Source organism: Taudactylus pleione, unplaced genomic scaffold, assembly GCF_031769625.1.
Source record: "Taudactylus pleione unplaced genomic scaffold, aTauple2 ptg000828l, whole genome shotgun sequence".
Lineage (NCBI taxonomy): Eukaryota > Metazoa > Chordata > Amphibia > Anura > Myobatrachidae > Taudactylus > Taudactylus pleione.
This window is the reverse complement of record NW_028285230.1, coordinates 176,000-202,071: the sequence shown is the minus strand read 5'-3', so window position 1 is coordinate 202,071 and position 26,072 is coordinate 176,000. Positions and strand designations below refer to the sequence as shown.

General features: G+C 45.8%; 1 protein-coding gene across 2 annotated transcripts in view; it reads right to left on the bottom strand.

Moving 5' to 3' along the window:
* Positions 1 to 26,072, bottom strand: part of TERB1 (telomere repeat binding bouquet formation protein 1) — a 140,256-nt gene that overhangs the window by 40,923 nt on the left and 73,261 nt on the right. The window contains exons 12-16 of one of the 2 annotated variants that reach the window (XM_088458351.1): positions 18,381 to 18,538; positions 16,974 to 17,183; positions 8,253 to 8,560; positions 4,561 to 4,622; positions 138 to 227 (exon numbers count right to left, since the gene is read on the bottom strand). In XM_088458351.1, coding sequence (XP_088314477.1) covers positions 138 to 227; positions 4,561 to 4,622; positions 8,253 to 8,560; positions 16,974 to 17,183; positions 18,381 to 18,538 — 828 coding nt within the window. Of the gene's footprint in view, positions 1 to 137; positions 228 to 4,560; positions 4,623 to 7,780; positions 7,963 to 8,252; positions 8,561 to 16,973; positions 17,184 to 18,380; positions 18,539 to 26,072 lie in introns of those variants that run through there. The other variant, XM_088458350.1, reaches the window with a different exon arrangement.

The window sequence follows — 26,072 nt, the reverse complement described above, 5'->3', positions numbered from 1 at the left end:
TTAGATACTTATAACAAAACATCCATATAATGTAGTCTTAACGATAAATGTAATCATCAACATCACTATCCTACTTTCTATCTGTCTGCTGTCTCTATTTTGAAGGAAGAAACTTACAAAGACATAACTGCAGTTACCTGAACACCGCAATTCGGTCAATAGGACTCGAGGGTCTAGAATGCTACTTATCTCCTTGTCGATTATATCAGCACATAAAGTCAGGGGGTCTAATTGCAAACAGAAAATGATACATAATTATTTTAAGACCATTGCATATGTTTATTTTATTAGATGTGTTATATATTAAGCAATGTGTACAGTATAATGATTATGTATGGGGGGGGGGGGCAGCGGCATGAGTATTTTAGGTATGTAGTAAAAATCTGAACACCAGAATGCTGATATGGGCTGAATGTCGACATGGACGTTATGCCGGCAGTCAAAATGTCGACTTTGACTTAATGTCTACAATGTCATCATGAATGTCATCAGGCATAAGTGCGACAGCTCATGTTAGGCTGCAGTTTAGGGCTCAAATGGACGAAAAGTGATATGTCGACATGCTGACTATCGACATTCACATTATGTGAATGTCGACATTCAGAATGTCAACATTTTGTACTACTCCCGTATTTTGCGACTGGACTCAGTGCTCCAGAGTGTTTGTTTATGTTGAGTAGGACTGACATAAATTGGGCACAAGGCCGGATTGACGGGGGGGGGGGGGGGGGTCGGCACAGGGTCGGTCGTCCCTGGGCACCCACAGACTAACGGGCCCACACCCCCCAGGGTTAAAGTGGGCCTGAATGGGAGACGGAACCGCCTCCACTGGCCCACCTAACCCCGGTGCCATAGGGCGGCTCTATTTGCCTGTAGCCCGCTGAGATTTTGTTACCAGCTGGCGCCCGGCTCCCTCCCCACAGTGGCAGCCAGAGGCTGGAGCTCATATGCCTGTATATGTGTTTTTTCCTATGGGTGTATATTGTATTTTTTTCTTGTGTATGCTTGAAGTTTGATTTCTCTGGGGAGACAGTGCTAAAGGGGTTATGTCACTCGCTAAATGTCCTCCTTTCAGTATTCAACAAACAGTGCTTATGCTTAGCTTATCGCAGTTTGTCAATGTACTGCTTAAGAGCGGTACAGTCCCCATTGCGCATACCTCCATTTTGTCCATATTTAATAGGGGCCCCTACAGACCTTAATCCGGCCCTGATTGGGTATTATGGTGGTTAGCATTGCTGCATCACAGTGCTGAGGACATTGGTTTAATTCCAAACAGGTCCTATATGCGTGAATTTTGTATGTTCTCCCTGTCAGGGGCGTTTTAAAGGAGGAAGGGGCCCATGCCCACTCCCCGCCGCGCACTGACAGCCTAAGTAGACTCCAGGCTGTAGTTGATATCCCTACTGCACATGCGCAGAACGCCGGGAAAGGCCGCGGCAGCCATTTTCCAGGCGTTTTGTGTAGTGCCTCTCCAGCCGATGTAGGACTTCGGTAAGGTAAATATTAAAAAGTATGGTTGCAGGGTGTGCGGTGTGGGCCCTGACTGGGTTTTGGGTTTCCACCAGGTGCTCTGGTCATCCCACACTCCATAGACACACTGGTAGTTTACGTGGCTTCTGAAGTAGCGCTGAACAATATGCAGGCTCTATTTAAACAGCTGCTAATAAATAATACTGTTATGAACAATCTGTGCTGCCGTTAGTTAATAGTAGTTGTTGCATGTCTTTCTGTTCTGAGTAGTGAAGGTTGCTATTAGTAGTAATTGTAGCTCCTATAGTGATCACGGTTACCCAATGATAGCAGCAGCATGGAGAGGGGAGGTATATATTATAATATAAGGTGTAAATGAAATGCTCTAACCAGAGCCGTAACTAGACTTTTTGGTGCCCTGTGCCAGAAAGATGCACCCAAAAAAGGGGAATGGCCTCATGGGGAAGGGCCAGGGAAGAGATAGGGGAGGTCAGGAGCAGGGGTGTATCTAGGGGTCTGTGCGCCCCTGGCAAAATAATGGACTAGTGCCCCCCTCCCTCCAAATTTTCTGAATAATTATATTCTGTCTCCCTAGCCATCCCCCTTCATTCTCCACAGCCTTTCCCCCTTTTCTCTCCTCAGCCATCCCCCTTTTCAGTGTCCCCAGCCATTAGCCTTCCACTTTCTGTGTCCCCAGAATTCTCTTTTCTGTGTCCCCTGCCAACCCCTTCTGTGTCCCCAGGCATCCCCCTTCATTCTCCACAGCCTTTCCCCTTCTCTCTCCCCAGCCATCTCTTTTCAGTGTCCCCAGGCATCCCTCTTCATTCTCCACAGCCAACTTTTTTGTGTCTCCAGACATCCCCCTTCTACTCCTCCCCCCATATCCAGCCCCCGCAGTCCACACAGATACTTACCGTATCTTCCTGCTGTGGTGTGGCTGCGGCAGGCTCCTCAGTGAGTACAGCAATGCGGCGCGCGTGACGTCATGACGTCACGCGCGCCTTGTGTAAAAAAACAAAAAAAAAAACTTTATTAGTCAGCTGCTCTGCGCTCAGCTCCTCCACAGAGGACGAGGAATAGGAGGACGCAGCCCTGCAATGGAGGAGCTCCAGCCCCTGGCACACAACGGGGCTCAAGCTATCAGAGTCCCGGGTCAGAGCCATGCCGCTGGCCTCCTCCCAACACTCCCTCCCCTGGCACCCGATCTCCGGGTCCTGCAGCATACCCACACAGGCTCCCTCGCCTGAGAACACCTCTGTCTCTGCTCTGTCCCCCTTGGAGGCAACTTCGTGGGCCTGGCCTAGCACCCTCAGTGCCCCAGACGAGCCTCCCCCCAGCCGGTGCAGGCGCACGGCTACAGGGGTGTATCTACCCCGTAGCTGTAGGTGACACCACCGGGCGGCACCCCCCTTTGGCCGCCGCCCCTGGCGAGTGCCATCCTGGCCAATGGGTAGATACGCCCCTGGTCAGGAGATGCTGGGGATGAAATAAGAGGAAGCTACAAGTGAGAATGATAATAAACAGACATTTGACAGGCCCAAACAGTGCCCCCTGACATGTGGTGCCCTGCGCAATGGGACCGGCCGCACTACCCTAGCTACGGCCCTGGCTCTAACTAGTTTATTTACTTTAATAATGCACCTTCCACCCAGTCCTAAATGCTTAACATCCATAAATGTAAAACTAATAGGTGAAGCATATGGACAGAGGGCCTGATTCAGAGCCGGACGCTCTGACCAGAGTGCTCGCTCTGAATCAGGGCCCTCCTCCCTGAAAATGGAGCAGCCTCATGGACGCTCGCATAACTGTGGGTTACCACCCACAGCTATAGCGAGCGTTCATGATGATGGTCAAGACCATCGCGACCATCGGGCTTGCGACAAGACCCTGCGGTAGGGTCTCGGTGACTGCAAGCCCTGGAGTGATTTTGGCTCTATCAGAGCCAAAATCACTCCCACTGACATCACTACTGATGTCAGTGGGGCCGGACTCAGACGGTAGGCGTTCCCATGGGAATGCCTCCGTCTGGCAGCCACGCCCCCGGCACGCCCACCAAAGGGGGCGTGCTGTCACTCACCATCGGCCCCCTTTGGTGCCGGGGGCATCACTCACCATCGGCCCCCTTTGGTGCGAGACCCATAACGACGGCTTGGCCGTCGTGATTCGGGTCTCGTGCATGCGCACGACGGAGCTCCCTCCGTCGTGCGCATGCGCAATTCGGCACCATCGACCCGCTTGCGAGCGTCCTGCGCTCGCGAGCGGGTCTGAATCAGCCCCAGAGCCCCCTACACAATGCTTGTCACTGGGTAACTAGATTTAAAATCCATAGCAAGAGATCTGTCATAGAGATTTAGAGGCCAGTGAAGTTGGTGTAAATGACACAGGAATGTGATGTAGTCCCTATTCCTTAGCCTTCGGGGTATTACATAAGTGCTGTATAAACAAGGAGGTGATAAATAGAGTGTACTTTAAACTCAAAAGAGCAATGAAGTGCATTCTATTAGCAAAAACTCTACGGGCCTGATTCAGCAATGCACGGCTGAAGGCAAATTCCCGACTATCGGGAATCTGCGCATGCGTGGTTCCTTCTAAGATGCACGCAAGCCCTTGAATGCCTCTGTCAATCAGGCAGAGGCATTTAAGGGGTGGTGCGGAGGCGGGGCAGCCGGCGTTCCCGGAAACAGGGCGTGTCCGCCCCATTTATTCAGGAGTGGCCAGCCCAGGGACCGCGTGGACGTATGCAGGCTGCTGGGCTCGAAAGCCAGCCAGACTTACTCAGCTGGCTGGCCGCCCGGTCCCATCCACCATCGCGGCCATCAACCACAGATGGTGATCCCAGCCTGTGACCTCCATCGGAGTGCTGGGATCGCAAATTCAGCAGGGGGTGTCATACACCTCTTGCTGCATTTGCATAATAGCAAGGATCAATTGCAAAGCTGCCTGCGTGCATACATCATATATCTATAGCCTGCGTGCAGTTTTGCAATTGTGATCCTTGCTGAATCAGGCCCTACTTTCCAGATATACACAGAGTTATCATTTATTTCAGTACAAGGAATTAAGAATCAGCGCCATTTTCAGTTTTACCTATGTCGTTTCCTGTGTCGTTTCCTGGGTTGTCTGCAGTTGAATGTTTGCCGGTGTTTAACCTGTAAAGAAATATTAAGTAAATGGCAATAGCACAAATATTAGTTTTTGCAGATTGAGAATTTGACAAGTCATTTTTTATTCTCATATTCTTTAATGTATGTACATATCCTACATAATTTTTTTGTCCTTACTATGGATATGATATGGTGGCACTGTTATTTGCCATTTTCACAGAACTGGGGCAATGGGTTCAAGTCCCACCATAATTCTGTGTTAAGTTTGTATGTTCTCTACGTGTTTACTTGGGTTGGGTAGTGTCCAGGGTGTGTATACAATACTATGCAGTAGTGACCGGGCTGTATATACAGTACTATATATACTATATAGTGGTGTCACGTCTGTATGTACAGTACTATATACTATACAGTAGTGTCCGGGCTGTGTATGCAATACTATATACTATACATTAGTGACAGGGCTGTTTATACAATACTATATACTATACAGTAGTGACAGGGCTGTGTATACAATACTATATACTATACAGCAGTGTCCGGGCTGTGTATACAATACTATATACTATACATTAGTGACCGGGCTGTATATAAAGTACTATATACTATATAGTGGTGTCAGGTCTGTATATACAGTACAATATACTATACAGTAGTGTCCGGGCTGTGTATGCAATACTATATACTATACATTAGTGACAGGGCTGTTTATACAATACTATATACTATACAGTAGTGACAGGGCTGTGTATACAATACTATATACTATACAGCAGTGTCCGGGCTGTGTATGCAATACTATACATTAGTGACCGGGCTGTGCATACAATACTATATACTATACAGTAGTGTCTGGGCTGGCTGTGTATGCAATAAATAATACTCTATACAGTAGTGACAAGGCTGCACTACAATACTATATACTAGTGTCCAAGCTGTGTATGCAGTAATATATACTATACAGTAATGTCTGGGCTGTGTATGCGACACCATGATATACTAGTAGTGACCGGGCTGTGGGCTTGATACATTACAGATTGCAACTGCTATTGCAATAGCGATTACGCACGCAATGTCAAAGCGATAGTGTTTTTAAGTTTTTCTAGTGCACTTCTTGGTGGCCAGAGTCTACCCTGAAAGGGGGGGGGTACTGTCATGATGCGGCCTGGAATCGGCCGGTACTCACCTCCGTGACGGCGTCCTTGGGCGTAGGTGTTCAGTCGCTGGGAGTGGAGGTGAGTGGTGACTGAGTATTCTCCCCGGGGTCTGCTAGGGTTCCCGTGGTAGCGGGCATGGGCACAGCCATGTTAGTTCATCTCACCTGATCACTCTCCTCCAATGGCAGTCCTGCGGTCTCTCAGCTGATCTCATGATCCAATGACCAACTGCCTAGGGGTATTTAGGTCTGACTCCTGCAACAGGAAGTTGCCTGATCAACTTTGCTGGAAAGACAGAACGCTGCGGTTTCCTTGTGACATACTTCTCATATTCCAGAGGCTGTATTACTTTCCTCAGTGTTCCTGGCTTCCTGTTGTCTTCTGCGACCTCCGTGAACTTACTACCTGTGTTTCAGTGCAAGTCCGTTTGCACTCCCCGTGTGTCTCAAGTAGCATTTTTGTGTACTCAGGGCCTGATTCAGACCCGCTCGCGAGCGCTGAGCGTTTGCAAGCAGGTCGATGCCGGCCAAGTGCGCATGCGCACGAGGGAGCCGGCTCCGTCGTGCGCATGCGTGGGAACGCCTACCGTCTGGGGCCGGCCCCACTGACATCACAAGTGTTGTCAGTGGGAGTGCTCTCGGCTCTGATAGAGACAAAAGCACTCCAGGGCTTGCGGCAACGAGACCCTACCACAAGGGTCTCGTCGCAAGCCCGATGGTCGCGATGGTCTTGACCATCGCGACCATCTTTTTGGCCGCTCGCTATAGCTGTGGGTGGTCACCCACAGCTATGCGAGCGGCCAGGATGCTGCTCTAAAAAAAGAGAGGGAGGGCACTGATTCAGAGCGAGCCTTCTGAAAGAGCATCCGGCTCTGAATCAGGCCCTCAGTTCCTGTATTTCAGTACAAGTTCATCACTGCATTTCCAGTACGTCCTCAGTGCATTTTTGTGTACTCATTACCCGGACCTTGGTACAAGTTTATATCTACACCTCTGGTGCGTCTTAGGCACATCTCTGTGTACTAATTACTCGGATCTCAGTACAAGTTCATAACTGCATCCCCAGTACATCCTCAGTGCATATTTGTGTACTCATTACCCGGACCTCAGTACAAGTTCATATCTGCACCACCGGTCCGGCACAAGTGTATTCCCGAGTACTCACTCCTGTGTATTTGTACCTTTACAAGTTTATGTCAAGAGCTCCAGTGTGTCCTACTATAAGTGCAACTCCGAGGTTACTCCCAGTGTTTCCCTGTGCAAACCTTTATCTGGATTATCCTCTCCCAGTGTTTCTAGTACTTCTTTATTTCAGTTAATCCTCTCCCAGTCTCTTAGTGTTATTTCTAGTGTTCCCAGTGTTAGGGATTTTTTTCCATTATATTTGTTACGGTCTTCTGTCACTCCCAGGTACCTGTCCAGAGGGCCGCGACCTGCTCACTTGGTGCAGCGAAAACCAAATCCCAATTGGGAGAAAACCACCAAGTAAGTTAGACTCCGCGCCTCTGGGCAGGTCTAGCCAAACCTGGGTTTGACCGCAATTAGAGGACTTAGTCATTGTCTCCCCCGTCATTTACTTCACGGCTATCCTAACCCCCTGGCTCTCGACCTCAACAGAGGTATTCCTAGTGCCCAAGCGTGACAGATAGTATGCTAATCCATTGCGATGGCTATGCCACCAGAGCACAACATAAGGCCGCCCACTTTATCTTACACACATCCGTAATACTTAGCAAGACTGTGAAACCATCAGTACTATTGAGTACCATCACAGCCTCATGCAGACTTGCACAAGCTCTTACTCATGAATTGCTAACCTCGTCATATGCTATGAGTACTCAGGCTGCATAAAGCATCTCAGTGGATAATGTATGCACGCCCCTGCAACGGTGTTCAAACGCCCTGGCATGCCTGCGTTTCGCCGACCAGTCCCTGCCAACTCCCACAAACGGCACTTCCTGTCAATCACTCTGCGATGGGTCTGTGTAATCCGATGGTTAGCGCACATCTCCGACTGTGCGGGTCTGTGCCGGTGCAAGATCCGTTCTGCGCAGTAAATGTGATTGAAACCAAGAAATACAAGCAAAGCTTTAAGTAATTGGTGCATCAGTGTTTAGTGTGTATCTGCTTTACATGTGATCTCATTAAGCACTGGGCTTATTATGTAGCTGGAAAGCACCTGTGTGACAGTAGCATTTATTTCCACCTCTTTTGGTGCTCATAATCCTCCTACAAAACAATAGATTAGGAATAGGTTTACGGGCAAAGGATGCATTACATCATTGGGAATCAGTGTATAACAGTATTGGGGACAGTGATCAAGGCTGGAAACAACAGAAAATACGAGTAAGTAGGAAAAAGGTAGCAGACAGGTCTCACAGACTGTACAGGGGATAATATAAAATTGTGTACACAATATTCATTACCCTCTGCTAGGCACAATTAAGACAAATTCATAAATATATTAAAGCATATTAGCAACTAATTTAATTTAGTGTGTAACATACTGCAAACTGTACCTTAAATTAGTGACAGAACACGCCTGAGTAGTCTGCTCGCCTTCTTCTAATGGTTCGCCCTGTAAGCGGTGGAAATCATTGAGTAAGGTCTTCGGCACATCGTTTGGTACAGTCTGAGTGACTGCATCCCTCAAAGATAGATTTTTTCTGTAGGAGCCTGACTTAAGTTTTTGAGCTCTGCAGGGTATATCTGTATGAGCCTCCTGTACAGTGTTGCAGCTATTAATGGAAGCTTTACTGGCGTGACATGACACTGTTGATTTCTGCCGTGTAGTAGGGTCTGAAAAAATCTGTCTTCTTACCTTTTCCTAGATACAGAAACATTAAACATGTAAAATCTTGCTGAGCTTTGCTACTACTAACAGCAAACATTAATATAAGTGATGTACATGAGAACAGAAAGTGTAGTTTCACAAGATCAGGTTAAGGAGTGCCGTTCCCTGGGGTAAAGGGCCGCACACTGCATGTAGCAGCCATTCAGTGTCACACCAGTCCAGGGCATAGTTGCCTACCTTTTAATATCTCGTCCCGGGAGAAGCCCGTGTAAGAGAAGCAGTAGAGTGGCGACAGGGGCGAGGCCTGACTATTCGAGTCATTAAGCCCGCCCCCCAAGGTAAAATTGCCGCGATTGGCTACAATTTACATAGGGGGCGGGGCCAAATGAAGTGAGTCATGTAGAATCATGTCTTAAGCCCCCGCCTCCTACACGGAGACCCGCGATCGCCGCTGGAATTCTCCTCATTCTGCCCACTTCACTAGGAAATGCCTACACTTCCAGGGGTGTGGGGGGTTACCCAAAAAATTGGGAGCCTCCCGCGAAAACCGGGAGGGTAGGCATGTATGGTCCAGGGCCTTGGTACAAGTATCTGCAGCTAATTTATTTTGTGTAGCAAAATAAACAAAACCATACAAACAAAGCCTAGCCTGTCTGGCTCTAACTAAACAAGTAAGGGAGGACCTAATGTCCAACTAACACAAAACAGCAGTTACATTCAGCACTTACATAAAGCAATAGCAGTGTCTCAACAGGTATGTTAGCTTGCTCCGCAGGCAGTGGGAGACTGACCAGAGAAACTGACACATCTTTTATCAGCCTATTACTAATATTACTAACTGGTTGCTTTGTGTGAGAAAATGGAAAGACTACAGTTCTTAAAAAAAAAGAATTCCTACTGCGACCAATCTCCCAAAGAATAAGGGGGTATCACTGTGATACTGGGAGTCATAGTCACTGTGATACTGGGAGTCATAGTCACTGTGATACTGGGAGTCATAGTCACTGTGATACTGGGAGTCATAGTCACTGTGATACTGGGAGTCATAGTCACTGTGATACTGGGAGTCATAGTCACTGTGATACTGGGAGTAATAGTCACTGTGATACTGGGAGTAATAGTCACTGTGATACTGGGAGTAATAGTCACTGTGATACTGGGAGTCATAGTCACTGTGATACTGGGAGTCATAGTCACTGTGATACTGGGAGTAATAGTCACTGTGATACTGGGAGTAATAGTCACTGTGATACTGGGAGTCATAGTCACTGTGATACTGGGAGTCATAGTCACTGTGATACTGGGAGTCATAGTCACTGTGATACTGGGAGTCATAGTCACTGTGATACTGGGAGTAATAGTCACTGTGATACTGGGAGTAATAGTCACTGTGATACTGGGAGTAATAGTCACTGTGATACTGGGAGTAATAGTCACTGTGATACTGGGAGTAATACTAGGCAGTTAGCCTCCGATATCACAATGTGTAAAACTAAAACAAGTTTATAATAATCGCATTGAAAAGTAAATTGGATTCATTTACATATGGATATTTTCAATGCTACATATGGGGATAGTAGATCCTTATGCGCAAAGGAACTTACACATCCACCAAAAAAATGACACAAAAGACAAATCACAAATGCTCCATACAGTATACTATTGCTCTGGTCCGTTATACCAGGAGTATGGGATAAATATTTATTTTTAGATGTATTCTGGCTTGATATTTTACAAAGATGGCATATGGTCATGGGCGTATGTGTTAAGTTTCCATATACAGCATATGAGCCCAAACATTCATTATAGCACATGTCTGAAACCTATAATTTTTTTGTATTAATGCATCAAAATTCTGTTTAATGCTAATATAAATAAACTGTAAAACATAATGAAAAATCTATCTGATTGTCATGTCTTTATTACACACATTGGTATGACACACCACACTACCTCTAAGACAGTGCGGAGCCTTCATCTGTGACCCCAACCTCTCTGTGCCCTGCACAAACTTGTTCTCTGCTTTCTTATAAAGCGAAGAATACGTGAAAAGGAGAAGCCAGATTCTTTGCAGGGGGGATGTAGTCAGGATCCCAACAGTCAGAATGCCGACGGTCACAACACCGACAGATTCTGACGGTGAGTAGGGTTAGACACTAGGGAGAGGCTTAGGCTACGGGAGGGGACGGTTAGGCTTTTGCTACGGAAGGGGGCGGTTATGGTTAGGCTGCAGGAGGGGTGAGTTAGGCACTAGGGAGAGGCTTAGGCTACGGAAGGGGACAGTTAAGCTTTTGCTACGGAAGGGGGCGGTTATGGTTAGGCTGCGGGAGGGGTGGGTTAGGCACTAGGGAGAGGCTTAGGCTACGGGAGGGGACGGTTAGGCTTTTGCTACGGAAGGGGGCGGTTATGGTTAGGCTGCGGGAGGGGTGGGTTAGGCACTAGGGAGAGGGTTAGGCTGCGGGAGGGGATGATTAGGTTTTTGCTACGGGAGGGGATGATTAGGTTTATGCTACGGGAGGGGATGGTTAGGCTAAGGGAAGGGAAGGTTATAGTTAGGATGCGGGAGGGGTGGATTAGGGATAGGCTGCAGGAGGGGTGGGTTAGGTTTGGGGTTAGAATACTTTCCATAGTTCGTCAGGATCCCATACCCAACCCATGCAGGGAGGTCATGCAATACATCTCACCAGGGAGAAGGGAGTTCACTACATGCTGCCTGCTCTCCCTGCCTCCTCTGTGTGCTGCAACTGTGCAGGTATTTATAGCCATGTGGGGGAAAGGTGAGTGGCATGTGGAGGAAATATCGATGGCATGTGGTGGGAGTGATTATTTTAGCCAAGAAAGGAGAAAATAATTCTCACTGGTCACTTCCAGCTTTGCGAGCCTTCATCACCTCTCTAAAAACAAACTTTCACCACTTCATCTTTTCTGTGTCACCCAGATGTTGGTCTACCCTTTATTGTAGAAGTAGGTGCCTCAGGAGTTGTCTCAATCTGATCCAGTTACTAAGAAGCTTCATCCATGAACTTTTTATTCTCATAAATTCTCTAGTTTCAACATACTTATGTTGCAATTTCGAGAATTGTTGGCCATCAAATGGGCATTTACTGAAAAGGCAACATTGGTTGAAGGGAGCAAGGCACACCATTGTTGTATATACTGTGCTGACCACATAAATCTTCAATATACTGAAACTGCTAAAAGGCAGAACCTTTGATAAGTTACGAGATCTTTTTTCTTTGCCAGATTCAATTTCTGTATCACTTTTTGTCCAGGCGCAAAATATTTTACAGCTGGCGCTTTATATATAAGTTTTCATATGAGACATAAAGAGATTGCTAAAGAGATTTCGGATCATTCCTTTGACACTTGAATCAACTAATCATCTCCCATTTTGACTCCTACAAGTTCAAGATCAGACTCCACTTGAAACACTGGAGAATGATCTCTTTGTTCCCGATGTCCTGAGACAATATGTACTCTCTGAAGCACGATTCCAAACTTGCTGGTCATTCTGGCATTACTAAGACATTGACAATTCTGAATCGGTCTGCATGGTGTCCACTGTAAAGAAAGACGTTTTGTCTTGTTCTGTCTATTCTTGAAATAAAGCTTCTAGGGAAGTGCCAATGGGCTTTCTTAATCCACTGCCCATTCGTAAAAGGTCTTGGTTACATTTATTGCTGGATTTTACTATTGAACTACCAGTTCTACATGACTTGAATACTACCTGGGTAGTTACGGACTGATTCCCTTAAAACTATTGCCCTCTGCTAAGACTCATTATTATTATGGCTTCATTATTCATTCAACATATTTTCACTTTTAAAAAGGATGCTTGCCACAGAGGGGCTATTTTGGTGCGCCTAGATCAAAGGTGTATGAGGATACATCTGTAGCTTGTACCTGACGGAGTCGATGTGACACCTGTTGCTTTGCGTACTATGGGCCTTATTCAGAGGCGCTCGCAAACAGCGAGCGCTCACTCTGAATCAGGGCGGCTGCTTTTTTTTTTACCCGACCTCCTGCCCGCTCGCTAAGCTGTGGGTGACCACCCACAGCTTTTGCGAGCGGCCAGGTGATGGTGGCGATTATCGTGACCATCAGGCTTGCGACGAGACCCTTGTAGTAGAGTCTCGTCTGCCGCAAGCCCCAGTGAACTTCCTGCTCTAATAGAGCAAGAAGTTCACCAGTGAACTTGTGATGTCAGTAGGGCCGCCCACAAACGGCAGGCGTTCCTTCAGTGGGGCCGGCCCCAGACGGTAGTCGTTCCCATGGGAATGCCCCCGTCACGTCCACCAAAGGGGGCGTGCTGTCACTCACCATCGACAGCACGCCCCCTTTGGTGTGAGACCCATAGCGACGGCCTGGCCGTCGCTATTCGGGTCTCGCGCATGCGCACGACGGAGCTGCCTCCGTCGTGCGCATGCGCACTAGGGCACCATCGACCCGCTTGCAAGCGGGTCTGAATCAGGCCCTGTGTTTTTAACATGCTTCCCTCTCTGAGGAAAGCCAGCTAAGGAGATGCTAGACTTTCTGAGCCTCCCTCAGGGCCCAGAAGAAAACACATTTATAGGGCTGTTCCATACTGGAGAGACTATGACAAACTCCTGAGGCCCTGCACTTCAGTGTTGGTCCCGGATAAAGCCATGGCTCCACTGTGACAGCAGTGATCGGGACCCCCCTTCCCCAGGAGGTAATGCCACATAGTAAGTTGGGGGCAACAGGAGAAACTTCTGGAACGGTTCCTCATTAGCCTACTCCTGGAATCCTGCATCTATGGGGTCTACATGAATATCACTGCCGCGGTGTTTAAAAAGTTGAATTAAAAATAAAATAAGACTAAGACCAAAGCTGCCAGAGGCTTCATTCTACTACTGTGGGCAGTCAGAAAAAGTTCCCTATTGGGAGGGAATATAAAAGGGGCAGGAGTTTCAGAACATATAACTTAAAGTGCAAAACTCCAAGATGGAGTCCATATACCACAGAGTCAGTGTAAGGAATAACATGCAAGAGGAATATGGATTTACGTGTTAAAGTGCACATTGCACTTTCAGTGCTTAGGAATGACTGTATCCATACCAACTGAGAACCAAAAGTGTTTTAAAACTCAAACTGAACTGTATTGTTCAAAGTAAAGAACCACACTACGATTTATGGAGCACTTCTGTTTCAAAATGACTCCACTATTACAGAGTTCCTGCTATTCATTTACACTAGCATCTACTCCCATATTCCTCTTCTCCACCCACAACACTTATTAATCATTTCTAGTTTTACGTTTGTCTTTTTAGAACAACCACCTTTACCCATCACTATATCCACTTGGCGGGTAATGACCACTTTTTGTATGACCTTGGGAGGAGTTAATGATTGAGGTTTCTGCAGCAGTTTATTCAGAATTGCTCAGTACAGGAATTGATGACACAAAAAATTGCCAGGAACTGAAGGCTATAATGCAGAACAAAAGACATGCAATATAGCAACAGTAGCTTTATAATTACAAGGGTGCATACAGTAGTCAACCTGTCGCTGTGTATAACTCCTATTGGTTAATCAACAATTTGCAAGATAGCAAGTATTGTTTTGTTTACGTACATCTCTCTATATATGAAATAAAGTCCCCAGTTTAGGAGTTTGTCTGTCCATTTGGGCTAATCTTTTGAACCACTGGACAGATTTTATTAGGGTTTTCACTATTCTATACAGGATAAGTTGAGGAAAGTTTAGGTGTAGGAACCATTCATCTGTGACAAAAGGGAGCTAAGCAGTGAAGATTTTAGTGAAGCGAGTGACAGAAAAACATGCACCAAGCTGCTGTATAGGAACTGGCCAGGGTGCTGAAACAACAAGGGAGCATCTGAAACTGAGGTTGAAATGACTGAACGCAGCTGAAGGGCCAAAGGCAGCACTCTGGTTGGCACTCTGAGACAGTGAAAGCCAATCAGAGATAGCAATGTGCCATGTTGCTTAGCAGCAGCCTAGAGAGGGGAAGAAGTCAGGAACTGAGCAGGGTCATGTCTGAGGCAGACAGTGTGTGAGACAGCCTCCAACGAACTTTGTGAAGATGGCCTGATGCAGACACAGTAGCCAGGAAGGAGCCAGGGGAGGCATAGCTATCAGAAATTAAAAAACAAACAAACAACCATTGAAACACCATCAAATGATTTCCATTTGATGGTGGCAAACATTGGACCGCCACCATAAAATGGTAAAAACACTACCATAAGAACAAAAACATTGTTGGTTAGTAACCATCGGATTCCAATGTTCATGCCTACGTGGAAACTGGAGACAAACTCTGGCCACTACACATCCACCGTGAAGTGTTCCATCTCCAGCGTGATGGTCCCACTAAGCCTCACGCCCTCGGTGAACAGGAGGAACCTCGCATGGAAGTCAGCGGTGTTCTAGGACAGGGGCACCACAGTAAGGAAGCTCAACAGAAAGCCCAGAAAATACAGGGTACATTGTGCAAAGAGGACATTGCTCATCGCCATGTTCGGCAGACGGTTAGGGGTGCGCATGGAGGCTGTGGAAATATGTACAGGAACCCCAGCCAATGTTTACATTAGCTCCAATACAAATCTCTCGTCCATGCTCCTGCCCTTTGCAGCACATCCCAGTGGCCGGGCTCCAGCCAGCTGCAGATTGTGGTGACACTGGTGAGATGCAGGGGGCAGGAGTGAAAAGCAGGGGGTTGTGGTGAGATGCAGAGGCCTGTGGTGTAATGCAGGGGCTGTGGTAAGATGCAAGGGGCTGTGGTGAAATATAGAATTCTGTGGTGAAATGCAGGGGACAGTAGTGAGATGCAGGGGGCAGGAGTAAGAAGTTAGAAGCTGTTGTGAGATGCAGGGCACTGTGGTAACATGGCGTAGATTTTTTATGAGATGCAGTGAGCTGTGGTGAGATGAAATTCCTCTTGTGCGAAGCCGGGGCATGTCGCTAGTTAAAGTATAGTTGTAACTGTACTTTGACTGGAGAGAGCCTCTCCCTGATATAGAAAAAGCTGTGTTATGTTTCTACAAGAAATTAAGGGCCTGATTCAGACCCACTCGCGAGCGGCTGTCCGCTCGCAAGTGGGTCGATGTTCTGCACTGAGCATGCGCACGACGGAGGGAGCTCCGTCGTGCGCGCCAGACGCGACGAGCGAAGGACTTTCCTTCGCTCGTTGTGTCTGATCAAAGGGGGCGTGCTGTCGATGTTGATTGACAGCACGCCCCCTTTGGTGGGCGTGCCGGGGGCGTGCCTCCCTGACGGGGGCGTTCCTAAGGGAACGCCTACCGTCAGAAGCCGGCCCACTGACATCACTAGTGATGTCAGTGGGAGTGATTTTGGCTCTGATAGAGCCAAAATCACTCCGGGCCTTGCGGTTGAAAACCTCAACCGCAGGCTCCGGCTCGCAGTTTCGATGGTCAAGACCATCGCGGCCATCAAACTGCACGCTCGTATAGGCTGTGGGTGGTGACCCACAGCTATACGAGCGTCCAGGAGGACGCTCCATAGTTATGGAGGACGGCCCTCATTCAGAGCGTGCACTCTGCTCAGAGCGTACGGCTCTGAATGAAGGCCTAAGTCTGTATATTGAATTCTTACCCCCAGTAAGATCAGTCCAATGTCTTTAATTTTTGAATCAACCACCTGGTACAGTATATATTATGTCAATTGTGACCTCTTAAGCATACATATATTTGACAGAACACCCACCAGTTTAGTACTTAGGTTTTTATAATGGCCATTTTTATCTGTCCTCCCACCATCCTTCTATTGATTATTTTCCTTACCCCATTCCCATCTCTCTACCTTTCATTTCTTTTATATTTGTATTCTTTCCTTTTAGCTTTCCTTCTTCTTCCCTCCCAACACTAAGCTAAATATTTGTGCTTTCCATTTAGATATAGCATTATGGGATGCTAGTTGTTTCAAATGGTATGTACTTGCTAAAGTCAGTGGCGTAAGTTCATTCCAGACGCCCGGAGGCAAGCTATAATTTAGTGCCCCCCCCCGTCACAGCCACGGACACTGTAATGTAGCAATTCGCATGCAGACAGGCTATAGATAGACATGGAGCTCTACACTAGTGTATGGTGCCTTCTCAGGTGCCGGGAAGGGGTGCCATGTATTGGGCGGCCATGGATGGTACACTCCGGGTACATAGTTACAGGCCTAAGTGGGGTGAATATGTTGTGGACAATTGAGGAGGTGCCCCTTTCAGAGCTGGAGCCCAGCGGCAGGCGCCTCCGTTGTCTCCCATAGTTCTGCCCCTGGCTAAAGTGCATTATTAATCTGTACCACAAAGCTCTATGTTGTCCTGCTGATTATCAAACATCGGGAATGCTTCTTTTGTTGTTCATATATATCTTAACAATATATACTGTGTGTGTGTGTGTATATATATATATATATATATATATACATAAAAATGTATTACTATAAAAGACTAACATACCAATGATACATGCTCTCTGCATGCTTTTACTCCTCTGTCTAAACATTGGGAAACATTAATATAATTGTTTTGTGAGTTCTGTGCAATATTGTGATCATAAGTGATGAGCTTCGGACATGGAAACACGATTTGACCTGCTGCGCTCACTGCTTTCCCATAACTAGAACGGATGTCCTCTGTTCTATCAGGTTCCTCAATGTAAGATATATTCTGAAAAATTACAGGAAATAATTAAAGGACGATAGCATTTTTTTTTAAAAAACTGTTGTGTAAAGTATACAATATTATATACAATATAAAGAATATTTAAATATTAAAGTGTATAAATAGACCAATAGGCTCATGTAGAGATGAAAACATTTTCCATCCAAAAAAAGCCACAATCACATGTGCAGGCTGAGTTTGACACATCTCAAGATGCATCCAGTTTAGGGATGGACCTGGGAATCCGTTGGTTATCAACCATCGATGTTACCTAATTGATCACAGCTTGAATGCAGCTGCGGACACTCAGAAGGGGTGTCCACACATTTCTAAGTCTACTGTGAGGCAGTGAGATCCTGCAGTAGCTACTTGACACTTCTCCCGAACACCAGAGGCTCTGTACGGGAATGGTTTGGGGAAAGACTGTGACTTCCCAGCGTGCTACAGTATGTAAAAGTGGGGAGAAGTTTCAGACATAGGGCCTGATTCAGAGCCGGACGCAATTAGCGCTCGCTCGTCCAGAAAATAGGGGTGGCTATTCAAATGAACAGTTCGCTCTTTGCGGTCTGTTCACGCCTCTAGGTCTGAAGGAGCGAACAAAACTTGCGGTCGTTTTTTGGATAAATACGCCCCCTGGCCGCTCGCATCCTACGTCATGTCCGCTATTTATTAGATTAATCGAGTACATCGACCAGCGTATGAACTGCTCGCTATTCTTGTGGTTGGTTTTTGCTACCACAATCTTGCGAGCAGTTCTGGCTATAAAATAACCCAGTGACGTGGTCAATGACGCTGCTGTTTTAATTATGCACACCCATAAAACGCCCGTTTTGACCTTTAAGCACGCCTGCGTTCGGATCTTCACTCCCCGTTTTCAAGCACCTTCCCCTGTTACCACCCACATACGCCTCATTCTGTCACTCAAATTATCAGGCATTCGCTATTTTGCGAGCACATGAATTTCGACCGCACTGACTGGTTCGCGCATGCGTATAACGATCTGTACGCATGCGCAGTTGGGCAAACATCGCTCAGAGCGAACTAGCGGCCGCTTACGAGCGGCTCTGAATCAGGCCCATAGTGCAGAACATTTAATGTGCCAAACTCCAGGTTAACCCTCTATATCCCCCAGGGTCTCTAAAAAGGATAAACAAAAACTGTGTTTTAACTCATAATTAATATAATTTTAACACAGACACCTACCTCATCATATTGTTTCTGTAGATGTTCTATTTTGTCATATATGTATTTTGCTTTCTCCCAGTATTCATCCACGCATTTGTCTCTTTTGTTTTGGATTGAGGAGGGACACAGTTTTATACTTGGTGTGTGTTCATTTAGATTGTGAGACAATGTTTCAGCTAAGTGAAAGCATTTAAAAAAAAGAAAACAAAAATTAAACAAAACAGCACATTGTTCATCTATAACCTATAAAATAATAGTGATATCACGACACTTAGGACTTATACCCACTAGAGTTAAAATTATGAATTGTACTTGTTTTTGGTTTTTTTATTAAACAAAAGTTAAAATCCTGTAAACACATGAGAAAATAAAATACATTCTAACAAATAAACCCATACATAAATAAGCATGTTAGACTTCAGTTCCGTTTCAGAGGATCCAATGGTGCTTCAGTGTAGTGGCAAAATCCATTCATCCTAATTAGAAAACATTGTGAAGATACCTACTTATGGTTAACAAGCATGTATTTGTGCATTTAACAAATGTGTTTGATTTGAACATAATAACAACTCCCTGTTTTCAGAGAGGAGACTTGTACAGAGCGAAACGTGTGACATTATCTTATCAGCACCCTGCATTTACACTCACATCTAATGGATTCCTTCCTTTCTTTTCATTAAACCCAGTATAGGAAGGATGGGACCTGGGGGAGCAATTGCCAAGCAATTAGGAGTCCTATCAAAACTGGGGATAATTGAAAAAGGAATTTATCTTTCTTTTTAATGAAAACAGCTTGAGCCCCAGCACTCCAAGATTTACTATTCTTCTATATTCATAAACCCTGACCCATGACCGAATCACACTGCCACGCTAAGAATGTTTTCCCATTGCTGACTGATCCAATAAGCGCACTTAAGCCCATATATCATACTCCCCTTTCCACATAGATTGTAAGCATCAGAGCAGGGCCCTCCTACCGCTTTGTCTGGTATGTTAATAGTAATACCCACTCTACTTTTACGACTGTTATCCATATTTGTGATATATATATATATATATATATATATATATACACACACACATATATACTATACAGAAACAGAGGCAGACTGAGGCATTTTATTTTTTCTCAGCCCATTTCCACAGATTGCCTTGACATCACTTACGTTCAATGACAGGTGCTTAGTGTCACTGATCAGCAATGTGTTGATTCCCTTACTGGGATTTGCTCCAGGTGGCATTATAAGGCTGCCAGCAGCACACTCTCCCTGCCTGAGCAGTGAGCTTAGAATGAGCTGGCTAAAGCACTGCCTAGCATGAGCTGGCCACAGCACTGTGCTCTATATCTGTTTGGTTGTCTATTTTCTTCATGTTCGTTTCTGACCATACCTGTCTGTCACATTGCCATAACCATGATTTGTTAGTCCTGCTATTCTTCTATGCTTCCTGTACTGACCTCAGATTGTTTATTAGTTATCCTTGTCTGCCACCAGCTGATCACGCTATGTTGCCCCTATTGTGTTTGCTGAATGTTACTATTTGCAATTACAACTGACTATTCTGACTTTTATGTTCAGTTACCTGGGGGCAACTGAGTAACGGAGAAAATATACTGCTCTTTGGGAAATAGGGGCTTCTATAGATAAAGAGTGGACTATCAGTTCTATAAATTAAAGTGGTGACTTATGGGGGGCATCCACTAGACGATTTTATCCCTGTCCAACCTCTTAACGATTTTCCCTTGAAGTTTCCCTTGAAATATGATCTTCCACTCTGAACAATTTGCAAAAGATTTGCAAAAGATCTAACAATAAACTATGTTGTTTTAATCTGATTGAGAGCTTTCAGCTATAGTGGGCAGATAGTGGTTCATCGTTTGATCGTTCAGCGTAAACGATTTGTAAGCAATCAAGTGAAATTGACCTGCATGTTCAGTCGATGGAGGAGACGATCAAACGACCAGCGGGAGCGCGCATCGTACATCGTTAGAAACAATTACTGCACGATTTGCAAACGATGTTTGAACGATTATCGAATGATTTTATCATTATCGTTCAATCGTTCAACTTTATCGTCTAGTGGATACCACCCTTTACAGACATTTTGGATCATTCAAACCGATGATATAAGGTTGCACCTCCTCTGAGTGCGATAATTCCCTTATTTTACCAATCCTGAATTCCAGCCAGGTTGTCACCCACCCTTATTTAAACATTAGCAATCCGGGGGGATCAAACTACTGAATGAAATCACCTGTGATCTAGTATTACCTATATTCACAAACATCCAAATCAAATTTTCTATACCACACAGAAGGGCCCATTTATCATTAGATATTTGCGGCTTATTCCCCGAAAACATCTGTTTTCGGGAGGTAACCGCAAATATTTTGTATCCCTCCATTCCCACTGGCAGCCGCAGCCCCCTTTGGATTCTATGGGGGATGCGATGCTGTTAGATTTACCAGCTTCTGGAATGCTAAGCAATCCGGAGATTGGCCCCTGCAGCTAACGCCATCTCTAACTAATGCTAAAAGCCTGTTGATTTCGGAGCCCCAGTCCCTGCGGGTGTTGGATGATACATTCCGGTGCTATGATCGCATCTTGCAATGCAATCATGGACAGTAATGTCATGCACAGACACTTTCACTCTTCAGTAAAGTCACAAATGACTGATAGACCATTAACTACGTGTGAATGTCTGATCTTAAAGGTTACTAGTACTAGGGGTCTTAGGGATCTTATCTTCACACTATATGTAGAACTCAACCAATCCGGACCCAAACTAAAAGATCCCCATGAGCTGGCCTGGGAGGCTGATTCAGGGAAAACTCTAGATACTTGAGACTGGTACGATATACATACCAGTGTAGCATTAAGTTCCATCTGCGTACGCTTAAAGGAAAATGCTTATAAACTTTACTATAGTTAGTATTATGTTCCCTCCAGACTAAATAAGAAGCAGCCCAGTGTTTCCAATTTGTGTTGGAGATGTGGAACAAGCTTTGGAACATTTTTGCATATATGGTGGGACTGCCCGAGAATGGTTCCCTTTTGGAACGAGATCAGATTTCTTGCTGACTCCATTCTTGGTTTAGACATACCTTTCAATCCAAAGTATTTCCTTTTATCACTACATGTTCCAGGAGCCTCCCGTTATCAACATTAATTGCTCAGCCATATGATTCTTGCAGTCACATGTCACCTGGCTGCAGCCTGGAAATCACCTAAAATTCCAACTGTAATTAGTGAGATCACAGCCAGGATATGGCACGTACTGTATACTCCATAGAATACATGACCAGCATATTGCGTAACTCGTCCAAGAGCTGCACCAAGACATGGGAACCTTGGACTTCACGCTTTTCCATCACCCTCACCGTTTAGCTGACTTTCCATCCTAGATTTCCTGTTTCCGGACATGGACAGGTTTCTTTGTAAGATGACCTATGTGGGATGTCTGGGGTGGGGCGGATGGGACTCTCCCCCCCCCCCCCCTTTCCATGCTTCCTCTGTTACATAGATGGCCACTCCATTATTTCATCTTACTCTTCTCTTTTACTGTTTTCTCTTCTTTACTCTCTGTCTTTACACACACAATTACATTTGGATGAGTCTGTGCAATGTAATTTCTTCCGTTACGTGCCATCTCATGATGCTCTTTTATTACGTACTGTTTGCATTTATTATTGTTGTCTCTTTTGCTTAATATGGACCTCTGCGGAGGTCATTTAAATATATTACCTCTCATCTGATGACTTACATTACAGATGGATGGGCATTTATAATATGGAGTGCATGTGGAACTGTACAGCACTGCTTCAAGTGTTGAAACCATATTACACACCGTCTTCATACTGTAATGGTAGTGAGTGGGTCGATTAGAAGTGGTAACATAAACTCTTGAAGACAGTGAATCCTGCCCTGGGGTAATGACACTCACTGAATTAACGTGCAGAAATAGAGGCCGGGATCACCATTGAGATTGAAAAGGTCAGTTACTATTCAGGCCTGTTCGATAATCACACTATACAGTGGGAATCCAAGAGCTGGATAGTAAGCTTTAGATGTTGGATCGCCAACTTGCTGGATCCAGATATGGAACAAGCATGACTCCTTGATGATGATCTTGGTGAAGAGCATGTACTTGTCCTGCATTGTCTTGTAGTCTAAGTCATGGTTCTCCTGTACTGCTCAATTGTTTATGTACTTTGTAAGACGCTGGGGAACCCTTCACATGGACACCTAACAAATTGTCAAAAGGTAATAATGCATAGTGGAAAGCAAAGTGGAAGAGGGAAAAAAAAAACTAGTTTACAGGAAATAATGAAAATAATATATGATATCCCTGACTAATAAAATCAAGTACCCAGGGTTTAGTCTGACCAGGAGACACCAAAGAGGAGAAAAGCACTTCCCAGAGAAGGGGGACAATAGTCAGGGCTTGTCAAGTACCATGGCACTGATAGATCCAATGCATAGGTTGGATTAAGTCTGGAGGTTGGCAGCACCATGGAGACAGGATTTAGCAGACACAATACCCTGCAGCACCATAAACTCCTCAGGAGCTGCTGTTGTACAGAGGATCCTGCTAATTGCTTAGCTTTGTTTAAACTCCTCACATTTGGTGGCCAAGAGTCCATTAGACACACGACTGAGGCAGGGACCCAGGTGGGGGGAGTAACGCCTGCTAAGAAAATGTTCAGATGGATCGAAGGCATAAACTAAGAAAAGGCCCTGTGCCCTCCTATCCTGGGCACTGGTAAAATCCCTACGAGGAAGCGGAAAGATGGAAGGGAAGTGAGGGGCTCTTATAGGGAAGAGTGGGCTTTTATTTTCCAGTGTCCCGCCTAGCAGTGGGGAAGAATCATCCACCATCTGTGCCCCCAACAGCTGCAAGAAACCTAAATTGCAGACCCAGAATCCGGGGGGCAGCACATCTGTACGGAATTGCAACACAGAATCTATCCTGCACCTCCAATCGGGGGGGTTTAATCCTCATAGTCTCACAATGACAGGCACAGGTATCAATGAATGTGTAAATAGCAATGGAGAAACCTGAACATAGAGAAAGCTCTTGTTGTATACTTAACATCTCGTATAGTAATCACAACTGTGAAATAGAAAAAGACATATAAATCTATAAGGTGCTGCGTGCACTTTGTGGCACCTAATAAAATATAATAATAATAATAATAATGACTTATAGATAATGGACCAGAGCTTTATGTCCTTCTCACCTACGCAATTTGTATCATTCTGAATTACAGTCAATGTGGAGACATTCATTACACTACTAAACAGTTGGGGTTTTAGTATTAATATTTTTAATTATCACATAATGCATGAGAGATGAAGTTATCAAATACATTTAAAATATTATATAAATAACACAAAAATCCAGGTACAAGTGCCCATTGGCTTCTGAGTGCCCAGGTGCTTTCCGGCCCTGTCAGTAGCCCTGCGCTAAAGATAAAATGTAGCTGCACTCAAAGCGTAAAATACACGTTTCAATGAAATAGAGTAGGAACATGTTTGTATATTTTGTCGACATTCCGAATGTCCGTAGCATTATGTCAACATGTTCAGAATGCCAACATTTAGGATGTCGACATTGTGAATGTTAACAGTCGGCATGTCGACAATGGGATTTCCCATAGACTTTTACTAGAAGACTAACCTTACACCTAACTGCAGCTCAATCTAACCCTAATCGCAGCCTAACCCTAAGATCGAGTTTCAACATTGTGGCTGCCGACATTCTGACAATGTCGTCACTGTGAATGGTGACATGTTCAATGTCATCATTCTGTACATCTCAACATTCTCAATGTCGACATTCTGACAAAGTGACTGCATACCAATACAAACTCAATCTGAATATGAAACACCCTGATGTATGTAGATTAAATGGAATTTCTCCACCCTGTAATGATCTATAACAGTCTCTCTCATCTATACTAATATAATAAAAACGTTGGGTCTGTCTGTTCCAAGTTGGCACAAAAACTACTGAACCGATTTTCATGAAAACTGCATCATTGTGTAGCGGCAGCTCCTAGAAATAACCTGCACTTTGTTTCATGTCCATCGGTCAAGGTAAATCTGAGCAATTACAACAACATTTATTGACATAATCAATGCAAGAGATAGGAGTGACACCATGTGCACGGCCGGTAAGGGGTGGGGAGCAGTGGCGTCACAAGGGGGGTGCGGGCCGCACCGGGTGTCACCCGTTGAGGGGTGACACCTTGGTGGAGACTGACACTCCCCCACAGAGACAGGAGCCGGGTGCTGCTCTGTAGTATTAAGTGCAACACCCGGCTCCTGACACTGTGAGAGAGCCGGGCACTGCAAGACAAGGCAGTTAGCTTCCCCCCAGTAATACTAAAAATGGGACCACAGGGATTCGGTCCGCAAGGCCATGCCCCCGTCCCACGAGGCCACGCCCCTTCTAATGAGGCCACACACCCTTTTCGTCCGCGCTCACAACCTCCCGCCCCGCACCGGGTGGCACCACGGTGAGGGACGACACTGGTGGGGAGAGAGGTGCTTTGGGTCCGCGGTCACTTGGATAGGATAGACTACATAGCAGTCTGTGTACAGGGAACACAGTGACATTGGTATGAGTGGTGGGTGAAAAGGATAGGTTACATAACAGTCTGTGCACAGGGAACACAGTGACATTGGTATGAGTGGTGGGTGAATAGGATAGGTTACATAGCAGTCTGTGCACAGGGCACACAGTGACATGGGTGTGAGTGGTGGGTGAATAGGATAGGTTACATAGCAGTCTGTGCACAGGGCACACAGTGACATGGGTGTGAGTGGTGGGTGAATAGGAGAGGTTACATAGCAGTCTGTGCACAGGGCACACAGTGACATTGGTGTGAGTGGTGGGTGAATAGGATAGGTTACATAGCAGTCTGTGCACAGGGCACACAGTGACATTGGTGTGAGTGGTGGGTGGATAGGATAGGATAGGTTACATAGCAGTCTGTGCACAGGGCACACAGTGACATGGGTGTGAGTGGTGGGTGAATAGGATAGGTTACATAGCAGTCTGTGCACAGGGCACACAGTGACATGGGTGTGAGTGGTGGGTGAATAGGAGAGGTTACATAGCAGTCTGTGCACAGGGCACACAGTGACATTGGTGTGAGTGGTGGGTGAATAGGATAGGTTACATAGCAGTCTGTGCACAGGGCACACAGTGACATTGGTGTGAGTGGTGGGTGGATAGGATAGGATAGGTTACATAGCAGTCTGTGCACAGGGAACACAGTGACATTGGTGTGAGTGGTGGGTGAATAGGATAGGTTACATAGCAGTCTGTGCACAGGGCACACAGTGACATTGGTGTGAGTGGTGGGTGGATAGGATAGGTTACATAGCAGTCTGTGCACAGGGCACACAGTGACATTGGTGTGAGTGGTGGGTGAATAGGACAGGCTACATAGCAGTCTGTGTACAGGGAACACAGTGACATTGGTATGAGTGGTGGGTGAATAGGATAGGTTACATAGCAGTCTGTGCACAGGGAACACAGTGACATTGGTATGAGTGGTGGGTGAATAGGAAAGGTTACATAGCAGTCTGTGCACAGGGCACACAGTGACATTGGTATGAGTGGTGGATGAATAGGATAGGTTGCATAGCAGTCTGTGCACAGGGAACACAGTGACATGGGTGTGAGTGGTGGGTGAATAGG